The 16,853-nt window shown below is 28.1% G+C and overlaps 1 protein-coding gene across 1 annotated transcript in view; it reads left to right on the top strand.

The window, feature by feature from the left end:
* Positions 1-10,812, top strand: part of LOC107446396 (uncharacterized) — a 45,353-nt gene extending 34,541 nt beyond the window's left edge. Inside the window, exons 7-13 of the mRNA XM_016061028.4 lie at positions 23-166; positions 1,060-2,429; positions 3,595-3,723; positions 3,802-3,900; positions 5,041-5,175; positions 6,489-6,581; positions 8,615-10,812. Of these exons, the coding sequence (XP_015916514.2) occupies positions 23-166; positions 1,060-2,429; positions 3,595-3,723; positions 3,802-3,900; positions 5,041-5,175; positions 6,489-6,581; positions 8,615-8,806 (2,162 nt within the window). The 3' untranslated portion in view covers positions 8,807-10,812. The remainder of the gene's footprint in view (positions 1-22; positions 167-1,059; positions 2,430-3,594; positions 3,724-3,801; positions 3,901-5,040; positions 5,176-6,488; positions 6,582-8,614) is intronic.
* Positions 10,813-16,853: the final 6,041 nt, after the last annotated feature.

Genomic DNA, 16,853 nt, shown 5'->3' with positions numbered 1-16,853 from the left:
TTCAATTATTATTTTTCTTCAGGAGTATCTTCACCTCATAAAGACTACCTCAGATCACCTGAGGCTGTGGAAAACGGGCAGAGCGAAACGTCACCCTGCCGGCCTACCTCAGCTTTATGTGACCTTACCATGAGAAAAAATTCACCGAATACTCAAATACATAAAGGTAAATTTGAATTTTCCTACACTTACACATTAAAAAGTCACTAGGTTTTGTAAGTTTAGTCTGAATTTTGAAGTATTTTTTCCTAACTGTATTTAACTTGCAATGCATTTGAATTTAAATTGTTGAAATGTGCACATGAGAGTTAGATTTTTCATTTTTTCTAAATTTGTATTATTTTAACCTTGTTTAGGTACTCAATCAATGAAAATAAATTAGTTAACTAATAACACCATGCAGATCGTGTCACCATAAAGGAGATAATTGTTTCTCTGATTTAAGACATAATTGTTCCTGCAATACTTGGTATCAGTCATAAAATATATATTTTTCTGAATTATTCAAATACTGGTTGTTGAAAAAAAAATTTTTTTTTCAGTACTTCATTGTGAAACTTAAAGTAGTTAAAGTTTTATGTATTTTATTAATGTGTAAAGAAATAAAATAAAAATTAAAACCTTCCCTTAAACTGCAACGTTTTCAGAGAAATATGTTCTTAAATTTGAAAACTGTTGAATGTCTTTGTTGTATGTAACTGATGTAAGTCCTTTTCCTCAAAATCTAGTGAAAAGCACTTATGTTATTTGTTTTTTTCTTAAATTGCACAACAGTAATTAACTTTGTATTGTTTTAGAACAGAAGTTCGAATATTTTTCTAAATTCGAAATCTACTGCATAGAAATTCACAGATGTTTTGTTCTGTTAAAGTATAATTTATTTTCTACCCTTTCCATTGGAAAGGTTTTATAGATCTCTCTATAAAACCTGGAAATTTCTGTCTCATGGAATAGCCCAATATTAAAATTTTTGTTTTAGTTTTAATTAATGTAGATTTAAGTATAATGATTATGTGATGTAAATTTATGTTTGAAAGACTATAGACCTCTTTGTTCTAGGTGCAGATAAACCCACCTCTCCGAGATTGACTCTTCGATTTCAGTCTATCCGATCGAGGGATGACAAAAGCTCAAGCAGTGCCAAGGTTAATGACATTAGCTCATCTCAGCCTAAATATCCCTCTTATTGTGTTACAATGGAAACAAAAGGTGATGTTTACGATTTTCGCAAAGACGACGCAACTGTTTCATCTACACAAAGTGTGCCTTCCGAAAGTGAAGGGCCATTAGCTACTGTTAAGTGTGAAGCCGTGAGTAGCACAAGTGGAAAAGAAGTCGAAGTGGCCGAAAAAGAGACTAAGAAAAGTGAGGAGCCTGAAGGATCTGAAAAGTCTGCATCTCCTGAAAAGATGGACACGTCTGAAAGTGTAGCATCTAAAGTTAATGGTGGGCGTACATCTAATGACTCTAATAAAGATAGGGATTGTGTGAGTGATATTGAGAAAGAAGAGAACAGGCGAAAGAGGAGGAAAAGCAACGATAGTAATCAAAGCAAACATAGTACTGGTAAGGGGCATAAATCCCCTTCAAGCAAAACTTCCCAAGCAGATGGTCATGGTGAACAGCGAAGCCCAAAGACACGCAAGAGGGGCAGTATGTCCAGTTCAGATACTGAGAGTAATCCTAGCGATGCCGAAGCTCATGCAACTGAAATCAATTTAGAAACTGGTAATAATGCTGCCGCAGCTGCCATTGGACCTCATTCACCCAAAGTTCCTCCTTTAAAAATTGTCATTCCACCTGGTTCTGGCTCTCTGGAGCTGGAAACTCGGGAAAGAAATAAGGTTTCATCTTCCAAACATTCGTTGCCGTATGTTGTTAATACGACTTGCGCTGAAACTATGGACACTACCTCTGAGCCTGTGACTGGATCTTTTTGCTCGGAAGCAAATAAAGAAATGGTCAAATCAGAAACTCCAAGTAAATCTAAGGAAGAAAATCATCCTCCTGAAGAAAGATTCCAGCGTGTGACTCGTAGCAGCCAGCGCATGCAGGCTGCAATGTCAGGCTCAGGTAATGGTAATACTAGTAGTGGTAGTAGCAGCAGCAACAGTAGTAGTAATAATGGTAACAACAATAATGGCAGTAACAGTAACCCTGCTCCTTGTAGCAGCACTGAAGCAACTAATTCTAATGTAGTTACTTCTAGCACTACAAAAACTGAAGGATCGGGTGAAAGTTCTAATGAAGATCAGCTACAAATTCAGACTGATGTTCACCCAAGAAAGAGAAAATTGCGAGCTAGGGAGGGTGGTAACGAAGGTGGCTCACAAAATCCATCTTCTGCGGCATCTTCAAGTGGAGAGGATTCCCAACAGCAATATCAGCAACTGAACTCTTATCAAATGTTTTTAAATATTAGGAAGCAGGTATGCATTATTAAACAGAAATTAATTTTCCCCGCTTATGATACTCTATTTTTATAAATTGTTTTTCTAATTTTTCATCCATTTATTCTTTTTGTTATGCCTATAAAGATAAGTTTATTATAAAAATATTTTTCGCTAGAGAAAAGTCTACAAGCAGTTTAATGTAAGCTATTTTAGTTTTTATCTAACCTGTAATGCTTAAGAAAATTTTTTAAAAGATTAATGCTATGGAATTCTTCAAAAGAAATTATTAATCAGGGGCACAAAATTTTTTAAGTCCTTTAAGAGTCTTATTTTTAATTTTTCTTTTCTAAATCCCTTATAGGTGCTTTTCCATTGGGACATTTTAAAAAGTTTTTATAATCTTGTATAAGTTTTTGTTAAGTAAACATTTTTATTTAATTCTGTTGAAAATGTTGTCAATGCACCCTGTTAATTTCGTTGCTAATAATTTAAATCACAATTCAGTAATATATTTTTTTATAGTATCTGCTAAATTTCTGCTTTGAGAGTGTTGTTTAAAATCAGAATTTATTACATTATATTTTTTCTATTTCATCTTTTTCATTATATTACTGTAATTGGAAGAAGAAAAAAATTTATAACACAATCTGCATTTTTTTAAAAAGGAATTAATATGTTTAATACAAAGTGGCTGGAAACTGGGATTATCATTGAATTTTAAAGTGACTAAAATTCTTAGGAAAATTAGCATCCTTAATAATCCCATAATTAATTTCTGTAGTATTTTAATTAATAATGATTACACACACAGTTCATACTCAATGAAATTTTTTGTTCATTAAGATGAGAAAGTTTTGATTATCAATTAATGTTTAGAGCTTTTAAATGAATTAATAATAAATCTATTAAAACAAATTATAAGTTTTATTTTTTTCTTAAACTTAAGAAACTTTTACAGATTAACAATAAATAAATTGCAATTGAAAAAACAATTTTATTGTTAAAAACATTTTCTACTTTTATAATTTATGCATAAATTTTAAAATTTTGATTAAAATCATGGAAATTTGTGATCAATTTTAGAATTTTGCTCTGGAAATCTGAAAATTTTAGTTTTTTTTTTTTTTTTTATAGAGTGCCCCCCCCCCCTCCCTGTTAATATTATTACTTTGTTTGTTTTAATGCTCAACTTTTTCTATAGGTTGACAAACGACGAAAAGGAATGTTTATTGTCCATCCTAAACCTCCTCAAGGTTATAAGGATTATCTTATAAATAGGTGCTCATATGTCTTGGAAGGAAATCCTGCTAGTCGCTTATCTGTACCAATGGTAAAATTTAATGTGATAAATTTTTTGATATTTATTTCATAAATTTAAACCATTAATCACCATAAATTAATTTTGCAGATATCTCCACCTCAGTCTTTAGAAGGTACAATAAAAGATCTTTTTGTAGAACAAGAAAAAGAAAGATATAAATTAAGATTGCAACATTTAATAGAAAGGGTATGTAATTATATACATTTTATTTTCATTTATGTCTTGAAATTTTAATTACATATTGTTCAAGTTGTATTGGTTTTATAGAATACAATATCCGGGATTGCCTCAGACAACTAGAATGTAAATTTTCACCCTGTGGCAATTATGGCAACTTTTTTTGCCTGAAAGGCTAAAAAAGCAACTATTTTCAGGGAAAAGAGACTATTGGAGACTTTTCTGTACTCCTAGCAATGTTTATTAACATAAATTGGGTTGGCAATCTGCAGCCCTCATGAGCTTTTGAACACAATTCTTTTTTTCTTTAGAATTTTGAATTGAAAATTTGAGCTCTCAATTTTTAATGCTCTCAATTTGCACAAAAATTTATATGAGCTAAATCAATAATTTATATAAGGGAAATTTTTTTTAAAAAAAGTATGTTTTTTTTATGAAAAAATATTTTTTTGAATTAATTCTAATTAGATATTCATTCACTATTTTCATGCTTTAAACTACTAACTCAACAAATTCAATAATGTATAATAAAAAAGAAAGAGAAGTTCATATTTTAATTTTTTTTTAAAAAACTATACTAGATTAATGTTCATATTTTTATAAAATAAAAGAATTTTTATTTTTATAAAAATATGTTTCATTAATCATAAATATAAATTAGGGGTTGTTCAAAAATTTATTTTTATAAACTGGTTTAGTTGCATTTGAAATTTAATATTTTATTATCATTAATTTTTGTTTAAACTCATAATTTTAAATAGGATATGAAACTTTTATATTGTCTCTTCATGATTCCAATTTAAAATTCTATAGGTAATGTCATTTAAAATCAATTAACATAAGAATCAGAAAACTTAGTGAAATTGCTGAATATGTTAATCAAAATAATAATTAATGTTAATTCCAGTTACTATTATAATTTATTATTATTTTTTATTCATTTTTATTCCTGCTAATATTATTCTATTGTTAAAACACAGTCAGCTATTATAAGTATATCATTACTAAAAAACAGTAAGCTATTGTAAGTACAATGTGCATGAAATTTTATTGCACATTTTCTGGAAAATTTCCCTCCACAGATTATATTAATTTATCATTAATGGCTTGAAATGTGTATGTTTTCTTAAGAAGTTACATATTTTTTAGGAAAAACTGGTTCTCTCAGCAGAGCAAGAAGTTTTAAGGGTTCATGGCCGTGCTGCTCGTGCAATGGTTAATCAAACAGTTCCTTTATCTGTGTGTAGTATTTTAAAAGATGAAGAAATTTACAATGTTTTAGAGGTAATTTTTTTTCTGCATAAAATTTTGCTGATATGTTCCTGTAAAAAAATTTAATCTACAATTTGTAAAATTCCAAATTATTATTATTATTATTTTTTTTTTTACGTTAATAATTTGTTATTTATTCTTGATATATTGCAATAGTATGCACTCTTAGATGTAGCTAACAGTAATTTTTTTTTTCATTTAAATCATTGATTTATATCAATACTGATTGAAAATTCTGTTATTAATATTGCAATGTTTTAGAAGTAATTTTATATTATTCAAATCCTATTTTTAATCATATAAAGTTTGTTTTTCCTTAAATGCCTCTTGTGTAGCTTCATAATTTGAAGGGGTTTAATTTGAAAACAACTTTTATTGCAATTTCAGTTAAATGTTGATGCTTAGAAAAACTTTTCGTATAATTTTTTAAAATTCTATAAACATTGCTTTAATTTAATTTGTTTTTGTTATATTTGCGAGTTTAATCTAAATTATAAAAATTAGTAAAACCTGTTTTTTTAATTTATTTATTTAAATATCAATATTCTATTCTTATATATTTAATTGCTACACTATTTTCAAATGTAGTTATAAATCTATTTGCTGGTTTGTAGTAAGTTGTTTTAAATAACAAATTAAGTTATATGTGGTGAATTTCTATAATAGGTTCAAGTTGAACATTTATATTCCCAATTTTCTTGTGGTTATTTTTCTCCTTAATTTACATTTCATTGGCAAAAAGTTTAAATTGAAATAGATACATCAAAGAATTTTTCATATCTCTTTTACCTTTTTAACTAAAGTGATAAGTAAAGTAATTGCACATGAATTCGGTTGTTGTTCACAATTATTTACAGTTAAACCATTCCAAACTCTTGATTAATTTTTGGCGTTTTGAGTTCTATAAAATTATCAATCCATCCCAGGTAGTTGTAAGGTTTCTACATGAAAATTTATCATAAATAACAAATTTTATTAGTTATGTAATGAATAAGTGACATTACATCAAATGTAATATTTACTTAAAAATGTGGTAAAAACTATCTATCCTTATAAAAAATTGTTAATAAATTTGTACTAATATTTTTGACTATCCATTAAATTAAAGACATTATTTTTTCATTAAAATATGAATCATTCCATATGTAGTATGCATAAATAGTAAGGTATCTGTATAAGATAATTTCTGTTTGTTCCAAGAGCATCTTTTTAGGCTGCCACCCTTAAAAAATTTTCATTACTATTTTTTTAAAATCCATTTTGTCTTGTATTCAATTATATCTTTCAATATTAGTGTTTTATTAATACTCAAATTTTGTGTACAGGATGATAAAGATAAAAATGTGAGGTCTCGATACAATGGACGGCTCTTCTTATCATGGTTGCAAGACGTAGATGATAAGTGGGAGAAAATAAAGGTTCGTGTGAAGTAAAACACTCTTATGTCATTTTTCTTTCTCGTGCATGAAAAAATTACAGGTTTTCTTTATTTCAATAAAAAAAATGCTTCGCTCTTAAAGCAATTTAAGAATTATCAGTATGTGTTAAGTCACTTCAGCAATTTTTCATAATTACCAAATTCCAACTCGGAAAGAAGAAAAAAAAAAATATATATATATATATAAATAAATAAATAAATAAAATACTGTATTTCAGTGTTGTGAGTTTCTCATATGAGTTTGTTTTTACTAGGATCTTCATTAAATGTGTATAAAAATTTTTTAATTCAATTCCCTTATTAATTAGATTTTTTTTTTCTATTTTGGTTTGTATCCGATTCTAAAGTTGTTAGTCTTTTAACAAGCTTCCATCTTTTTTTTAAATTTTAGTGACAAAGTAACAAGATAAATAATGATAGGATGATTAAGAAATATATATTATTTTATCCGTAATTAACTTCAATTAAGTCTTATTTTTTTTAATGTGTGTTGCTTTACATTTGAACTGTGTGTATTTTAATTATTTTTTCATTCCAGTAACTAATATAACAAAAAAAAATTTCTAAAAGCCTCAATCTATTTTTAAAATTGAATATGTGAACAACAAAAGTTTCAATTACATGTTTTTTTTTTCTAATGTTCCTTTTGTTATAAAGCATCACTTTCAGTAGTCAGTGAGCAGGTGAATGATCACTTTGATCGTCAGTGAAAAGACTAAATGTATGTGTTATTGGTCCTCGTTAAATTTTTATGCCATTAAGCGCATGACTTGGCGTGAAGATGTTGAGCTACCAAAACAAGAGAGCCATCGCTTTTGCAGATGATCAAAATTGTGATGGCTTGCCTTTGGATCACCTTCAGGGCTATTTCCCAGACCGTTGTGTAGCTTTAGTCCAATGTACTACTACTTGAATAAAATAATTTTTTACAATTTCATTTCTTAACCAATCATCATAAGTCTTCCCCTGTGGCAGAATTTTTTTTAGCTATCTGCGACAAAACTCTAGCACTAATCTCTTTCTGCAAGATACTTTTAATAATAACAAAAGCGCTGTGTTTACAGCAACAACAAAAAACTATTATAATTTTTAATTAAACATGTAAAAAAATTTTATTCTTATATTATGAGTAATATTCATGCTTTTTGCTGGGGGAAAACTCACTATTTATTTCCTTCTTCGCAATTCGCAAATAATCATGAAATCCGAAAGAAGAAAAAAAAGATAGACAACGAAATCACGTGAATCGCACTCCTCAAAAAGAGATTTCTCAAATGCATGCTACGTTTCGAGATTAGGTTGTTGTAATAAATATAGCATAAAAAATATCGGATTTTAAAACTATGGAGAAATCAATGGCAACAACTGCCAAAATTTTTGATAGAATCATAGCCTTAAAAAATAAGTACTCAAATGCACAATTCGAATTGTCCATATTGTTTGAAATATATCGAATATTTAAAAGCCATGTGAAATTAAATAAAAAAATTCCATCAATTTACGATGCTATCAGCATAAATTTAGCGCATCAAAAAGTGATTATTCAAACACGTGATTTAAATATTGCATGACAATTTCTGTGGAAAAGAAAACTAAAATTTTTTACTTTTCGAAAGAAAAATCTTTCTGCTAGAACTTTGTAATGTTCCGCGACAATGTCGCTGCAATTCTGCCAAGGGGAAGTCTTCCATATATTAATTGGTTTTTTTTTTTTTTTTTTACTGAATGTTTTTTAAGTACAAAGGTCTTTATTTAATTTAAAATTAGAGACAGAAACTTTTTTTCAATAAAAAAGGAATGTCTTTTTGAAACTTTCTGCTGTTTTAAATTTTGTGATTGAAACAAATCACCAAAATTGTAATTTCCATAATGTTATGAGAACAAAATACTTTTTATTATTTAACTATGTTAAGCAGATATTTTTCACACTTCTGATCTATAACATTGCATGGTTTTTTTTTAAACTTTAATATTTGTAAAAAGTAAGAACTTGAAAAACTTATGTTCTTTCAGGAGGCAATGTTGCTACGGCATCATAATGAAGCTGAATCTTTGCATGCAGTACAAAAACTAGATTGGGAATGGAAAATGAAAGAGTTAGCCATGTGTGATATGAAATCTTCCCCTCTTATCGACGACTTACATGTTCCCATGGTTCATGTGAGTGATGACTTTGACTTACATGTTAGTAACTCCTGTCAGTGACAAACAATGACTGAACTGATATTTCAACACTAGCTTATTTTAAATTTTCTCTAATGAAGTCTTCTTTTAAGATTGCTTTGTTGACCAAGGAAATCTACATTGTTAGTCATTAATATCCAGTCAGTTCATTTTTATTTCCTTTTTCTCATCATTTATTATTACAAGTTGCCTTCAGTTGTACCAGTAAAAGTCACTTCAACTGTTGGTCAATCATCATTACCAGATGCCAAATCACGAGTAGAAATAGGATTCATTGAAACCATCTCTTTTGTTGAACTCGTCAGTCAATCTCTGAAATTGACTGCGACATTTGAACTTAATTTTTTTGTTATCGCCATCGCTTTTCTTTTGCAAGAGCTTGTTATACAAACTGAGAAAGTATGTCAATACTTTTTTGTTGTACCATTGTTTTGTTTTAGCATTACTTTTTGGTTAAATCACAATTTTTTTAAATGCAATACATTATATTTTGTTAATTTCTTGATAAACAATGTATAACATTTTTATACATTCTTAGTTTATTAAAATTACTATTTCAGTTTTAGGTTTTCCTCTAATTAAATGTGATGAATGTTTTTATCTAAACTTTTAGTAATAAATTCAATCAAATTTATTCCAATATTAGATGATTTTTATTGCAACTTTGATACTAGGGAGGTATAGTTTCATTTTTATGAAATAATTATTCTAAAAAAAAAAACTACAAACTCTATTTGTAAACAGTTGGAGTCCTAATTTAAATATTGACACTGGCTTCCAGCTCATGTAACTTATCTTTGATAATGGCAGACTCTAGCCAATTGTTAACCAAAAAAATAACTGAAGTCATGGCTTCACAATTTCGAGATCTACAGCATGATTGCAGTAATGTGGTCAGCACACTGGCCAGACAATTTGATCTTAAACTTAGTGGGTATCAAGCCATAAAAGGAGATAGAACACTGGAGCTCTAATAAAAGAGAAAGTAACCAAAAATAAATAACTCGAGCTGATATACAGCTGTAATATTAAAAAAAATCATAATACTAAGTCTGAGAATTGATTACCGTAATACTTGTTACTAAAGATTCTATATACAGATGATTTATGTACAGTATTGTGTGAAGGGTGGGGTGAGATTGGGTGTTGGGTCATTTTATTATGATAGTTAAAACCCCTTTGGAAGCCAGTGTAGCAGGATTTTTATTTAACTGAACGAAAGTTTATAAGTAACATAGTAGAGCTGAATTTGTGTACAGCCAAGTTTCAAAATTAAAGACTAAATCTCAGTTCTTTAACAGCAAATAAACTAATTTTTTTCAGTCACTAAGAAGCTACTTAATTCCCCTGAATAAGCTAACCTATAACTTTTCTCATTTGGTTTGTGTAATTTATAGCTTTTAATTTTCTTTAAAAAAAATATATATAATTTAAATGAATTTGTTATTTTGTGTTCAAAGTACTTGCTGAATTTATGAATATGTCAATTTGATTTTAAAAATCAATTTAGGGTATAAGAATTATTAGTCTGTGTATAGAATACTGTTCCAGCATTAAGTAGCTTTTTTACTTAAAAATTTCTTGTTTCTAAACTGTTATTACAAAATTTAAAATGTTAATTTCCAATAATTTCTGAAAACTTTTCAAAGGTTTAGTGATTGAATTTAAGGTAGTTTATTATACATGTGTCTTAGAAATAAAGTCAGCCTTCTCCGATACACCTATTTTACTATGATCTTCCGATTAATATAGTTAACTTCCAATTTCTTCCTTAATTCGTGTTCCAATATCAGAAAACTCAATTACATATATTTATAGGCAAATAATTTCAGGTGCAATGATAGTTTTAAATTGATATGAAGAATATTGTGAATCTGACACTACTTGATGGGAGATGCCAAACAGTAGGCTTTTCTCTTTATAACCATTTACTTAATGATTAGCATATTTTTAATTGTACTAAACATGTGGGTGTACAGTTATTTTTGTTCAAACTTGTGATTGTAAATAAAGTTGTTTTCCTATAATTGTTTCTTGTAAAATATTTTTTGTTGGTTTTAACTTTAGACCGATAGGAATTCTTGTCTTAATTCTGAAGAGAAACTTTTACATTAGTAATAACTCCAATGAAGTTTTAGGTACAGTGTATAAAAAACCCACCCTCAATAACTTTTGATCTAATGATCAGATCTTCACATTCAAGGGGGTGACTTCGAATATGCTAATATTTTAAATTACGAAATCGGGCTAAAACTTATTTACTATAAATAAACATACATTTTTATTTAAGGACACAGATTTCCGACCCTCAAAATATGTATGGATAGCCACATAAAATATAACTTTTCATAAACATTAATTTTATAATTTTAAAGAAAATATTTTCCATTATTTTTTGAAGTTTGTTATTTTGCATGGCAAAGTACAAAATTTGAGGTATAGTTCCTGAGAAATCTGACTTCTTTGAAATTCAATTTCTCAGGAACTAGCCTATTTCAATCAAATTGTAAAACAATTTGATTGAAATAGGCTAGCCTACAACAAGCCTTGTAAAACAATGCAAAAAACTGTATATCTAAAATTCAAATTTTTTGACCAGTAAATATTTACCAAAAGTATTTTTTGCTTGAAATTATCTTTGGATAAACGAATTTGCACAAAAAGAATATTTTGATTAGTTATAGACTCGTGGCGAAATATGCAAAAAATAACATTAAGGGGAATCTCCAGATTGCAGCCAGCTCCTATGTTTTGGAGATCAGAAATCCGAATCTGTCAGAAAAAAAAAAGATGCTTCTTAATTCAGAGAAAATATGGATTTTGTGTAACTTAAAATATCTGCACAAATATGAGGTCACCTCCTTGAACCATCCAAGAACGTAAGATCCAAACACAAGTAAAATTTTCATGCTTAAACACTGATGACGAGTTAACTTAGCATTGCAATCACGAACTAACTGTCATCAGTTAACGTTTGGGTACGAATAGACAAGTTAGCCTTCAACGGAATTAAAACTCAGTCAATTGGACACCTTTTAGTTAGTATTTTCTCAAATAGTGTTGGTGAGGCTTAATAATTGTATCAGACTATACATTTAAATTTGTTTGTCTGGGATCTGTGAAAAAAATTTTATATCCAAGAAGAAAACTTAGAAGTGTGAACATTTTTTTTTTTAATTTTACTGTTTTCATTAACATTCAAAAATAAACTTAAAATAATACACAAAATATATAGTTTCTATTTTTAAAATATTTACAATAGATATAACTAAATCTCATGTATAACAATTTGAAACAAAAGGATAAAATCAAAATACTTTGTTCCAGATTATTTACAAAAAACTATCTATAACACTAACAAAAATCAAGTATCACAATCACTGGTAAACAATATCGAAGAAAATGTGATACAATGATAAAATTAAAAATCACAACACGTGTAAGTCTTATAAAATTACATACAATGCAACTTGTATGCAGAATGTTGTAATGTAGAGAACCAGGGCTTAATTTTGATTTTGTTGAAATTACAGATCACAAGAACTCTCCCTAACTGGTGTGATTTCAGTTCTGAATAGGATGGTGGAAAAAATTAAAAGAAAAAAAGCAAAGCTTTAACATTATACATTTTCTAGCTGAATGTTATAGACTAGACTTTGAAATAGGCAAAAAACTATTGGAAATATAAATTTTTTGTTTAAATGTAGCATTAGGGTAACTGCTTTGCATTTTCACAAAATAGTTTTTATTCGTCTAAATGTTTCGCACCATAGCCAAAAATAGTTAAAACTTAATCATAATCATGAATAACTAAGAAAACCAAGGGTGATTGTGCTCCGGAAAAAATCCGTATTTTTCGCTAACCGCAATTCCGAAAATCCTAAGTCCTGATGTTTCAAGAAATTATCGATCACATTTATATATAAAAATATTAGAACTAGAATTTATACTTGGCATCTCTTTTATTTGTAAATATTTTTCCTGGTAGAATAATAAATGTGATTAGATTAAACTTACACATAATTTTTCATTTACATTATGCTGCATATAATTCATTTAGAATATCATGTTTTGAAAATTTCAATGATTTAAATTTATTTATAAAGATATTAATTTTTTCAATGATTTTACTCAAGAAAATTTCAGGATTTTTGAGTTGGACCCACAATCACCCCTGGAAACCCAACTGTTTTAAAAACAGCATATTATTTGCTATAAGTTGTTATTTTAAATTTCAATAGGGATTCCAAATATCAGCTATAACGCTTAGTTTGCTATCAGTTTTAAAAGCAGCATAAAAAACAAATAAATTTTGCAGTTTATAAATTTACCAACTAGATACAGTATCCATGTAATTTTCTTTTCATCCACAATTCCTTTAGAAATCTAATTATTCTTATTTCCATAGCAATAGGCAATTTTAGTTAGAAAGAGTTCTTATAATAACAGGACAGATTATTATAAGGAAGATTAACGGTTACATCAGTTAATTTACCTTAATGGTACGACAGTTGTGTTAAATAAAAACTGACAACAAAGGAGCTAAATGGCAGATTCATTTCCTGATACAAAAGGAGGACAGATATTATTTCACCAAAATAAGGATATTTGTAATTAAATAGGAGATAGGTAATCTAATTGCTTAAATCCATTTTTTTTAAAGAAAATGATACTATTATTCACTCTGGAGCAATTATTCATTCCAGTAAACAAGCACCCATTGATCTAAGCTGGGTAAAATTCAAGCCATCACAAGGAACAGAACCCCAATCCTTCAAACTGATAGCTCAGTGCCCTAACCATTGGGCCAATGCTGCTCTGAGGAACAAAGGTCGAAAGACAAAATGTTTCTTTCCTGTACCCCTAATTATTTTTAATGTGATATGATTGTTTTCAATAAGGTACTAACAAAAAAAAGTGAACCTAACTTATTTACACACACTATTAATAAGTACACATTTTTGCTGAAGTAGCAGTGAGATTGAGCAATTTTACAGCACTAAAAGTTTTAATTTATCAATCTTCAGTAAAGAAAATATTCAAATGATAATACAAGTTCAAACTTTTTCTTAACTGTTTCACATATTTTCATGTATACAACATTTGTTGCCTAACTATTGAAATAAATATTAAAATTGTCAAAGACTATTTAATTTATTACCCTTTTGCTATTTAGCAATTTAAAAATATTGAGAATAAATTTTTATTAAATATCTCATGACTGCACTAGAAAACTAAGGTTTTTTAATTTTATTTTTCATTTAATCTTTGACTAATGGCTAGAACAACAGATATATCCAAAACCAGGAGTGTGGAACAAGTCCAATTTCGCGAACTTTGGTCTAATTAAATAAAAAGAATTGCTACAAAACGTTAAGGTAAACAAATGTGTCTCTTTACAAATTGTAATTATAATGTATTACTATTGCAATACATTTTGATTTCTATTATTTTTAACACATCTTATTTAAGAATTGTGTGAAATCAAATGATTTTTTTTTCTTTGTTAAAGAAAAAAGTTAAACAAAATACAAACTTTACTTCCTAAAAATATTTTGAAAATGTTATTTTCTAAAAAAAACTGTATTCTGGGGAAATATTAGGCTCTAACAATTTTTTAAATCCTTGTCCAGGAAAACATACTGATGTGTATCACAGAGATTAAATTCTGTTGTACACAAATAATAATGAATGTACGAAGGTGATTAAAGAAAGTAAAAAAGTAGAAATAAAATTATAAATAGTTTTCTTTAGTCATACAGAATCTGGATCTACTGTGATTTTTAATACAAGATCTGAAAGCTGCCTTACAGTAAAACTGCTTAGCCTCATTTACCAATGTTCAAATCCAACAAGGCATAGATGTTTAAGAATCCAGATTTTTTCATGAATAACTAATTTAAGAAAAATACAAATTTATATAGTTTGTAAATAAGCTTCACAAACTACATACTTTTTTAAAGCACCATAATCCAGCCTAATTATGATGGTACCTTAACCAACCAATTAATAAAAATTCTACAAGCCCTATTAAAATCATTAACCTTAAAAAATTTAGGAAATCAAACCACTTAAATAAGCAATGTAATTTAAAATAAAAATACAACTAAATTACTTATATTTTAATTGGTTTCAATAAAACAATCTCGCTAATTAAAGCTTACTATCAAGAGAGAAATGAATGGGGTATCCCGAAAATGCCTGCGCTCTGAAAAACATGATAATGTACTACTTACTACATATTATTAACTTGGCCAGAAATTTTTTCCACAAAAAAAAAAAAAAACCCTGCACAAATCTTATAACAATTAATTCACGGCCAAATTAGTTGAAAATTTAATATGTTGTATTGCAAAACATTCGGAGCAAAAGTTCTCATTGACACTAGTGTTATACAGTGATTAATACACAAACAATTAAGAAAATGTATCTATGATGCAGCAAATCAACCTCCCTAACAGAATGTATACAATATTAAAATAATTCGTGTCTAGTTATTTATCGGTAATTAAATATATTTGTATCCAAGTATTTTTTTGTTAAAAAACAGCCCGTATAAGGACTAAAACATGCAAAATCTGATCCGACAACCTCCAAGTAATGCACATTGGTTAATGATAATGTTTTGATAGTGTTAGAGAATTGAGAATGACTATTATTGTTTGAGGTGTGTATCTCGGAATTTGCCAATTTTTGGACTTTGTGTCAATGAGAACTTCTGCACAGAATGTTTTGAACTGCAATATATTGAATATTCAGCTAATTTGACAGAGAAATAATGTCAAAGATTGTCAACAGATAATTTAATCTGCTAACTATAAAAAACATTAAAAATTATTTTTAAAGGAATAAATATTTGCAATAAGAATGTTGTGCAGTTTGAAGACAAAATTAACAGATACCTCTGCAAACATGTAAAGTATAATGGTCTGACATGCAGCAGGAAAAACTGATTTACAGTTTTTTTCCTAGTCAGGAGCGCCATCTGTCGATGAACTTTGTTACTAAGTTTTAAATCTACTGACAATCCCAAGCAAGGTGCAGCATACCGCACTCAGATTCTATTTATTTAATCTGCTTCTATTTTTTTTTTTTATTACTCCAAGTCATTCTTGGGAGTCCTGGTATGTTTATAATGATAGCTAATCGATGAGTATAACATTATCGACTAAGATGATTATAAAGCATGAGAACGACATTTTTCACTACAAATGTGAATGCCGTTAAAAGCCCTGGTCAATTAATTTTTAGACTAATTCTATAAGGCACGCATATTCTAATCATTTACAAAAAGAAAATCACTTTCAAGGATGAAAAGTATAAACATCTCAAACAACAGCATACACACAGCACATTTAAGTTACAAAGATCACAAGTGAGTGCAGATTCTGTTAAGTTACATTGACATCAATTCCAAGTCACAATTTATCAAGACAAGATGATTTACTTACAACTATTTGACAAAATACACTGAATCAACACTGTTGTTGTATAATGCGATGCATTTAAGGGAGCTGTGTTAGATTTACCAGTTTTTTCAAACATTAAACCCGATTAGTAAATCTAAAGACAATTTTAAATTAAAATTTTACCATGATTATTACAGCAAATATTTTTACATTATAGTAAAACGTTTTAAATTCCTTTATTGTTTATACAAGCAAAATAACTATCTGCTGAAAAAGACTATACAGGACTTTCCTTTGGTGCGATGTTGAAAACAATCTTTATTAGAAAATCATAATTTTATTTACAAAAAGGCAATTATTTAAAATATAAAATATGCACTACTTTATAAAATTCTAAACTGCCTAAAATAATACCTAATAGAAAACTAAAACATAAGATAGGCACTATAATTGAAAGCAAGCACCTTTCGGAAGTAAAATCACTTTACAAAAAGTTAAGAAATATTTCATGCTGAGTAAAATTTAGAAAAACTAATATTTAAATTCAAAAAAAGTTTTTTTAATATGATATTAAATTTAAAATATTTTTAATATTATATCATATACCACTTTAAATATGCCCAGAAAAAAGCACAGAGAATTTTCATAAAATCTTTATG

The sequence above is a fragment of the Parasteatoda tepidariorum genome, chromosome 9, assembly GCF_982258835.1.
Source record: "Parasteatoda tepidariorum strain Cologne lab strain chromosome 9, Ptep-v5.0, whole genome shotgun sequence".
In the NCBI taxonomy this organism is placed as follows: Eukaryota; Metazoa; Arthropoda; class Arachnida; order Araneae; family Theridiidae; genus Parasteatoda; species Parasteatoda tepidariorum.
The sequence above is the reverse complement of the archived record's forward strand: the minus strand, read 5'-3'. Positions and strand labels throughout refer to the sequence as shown.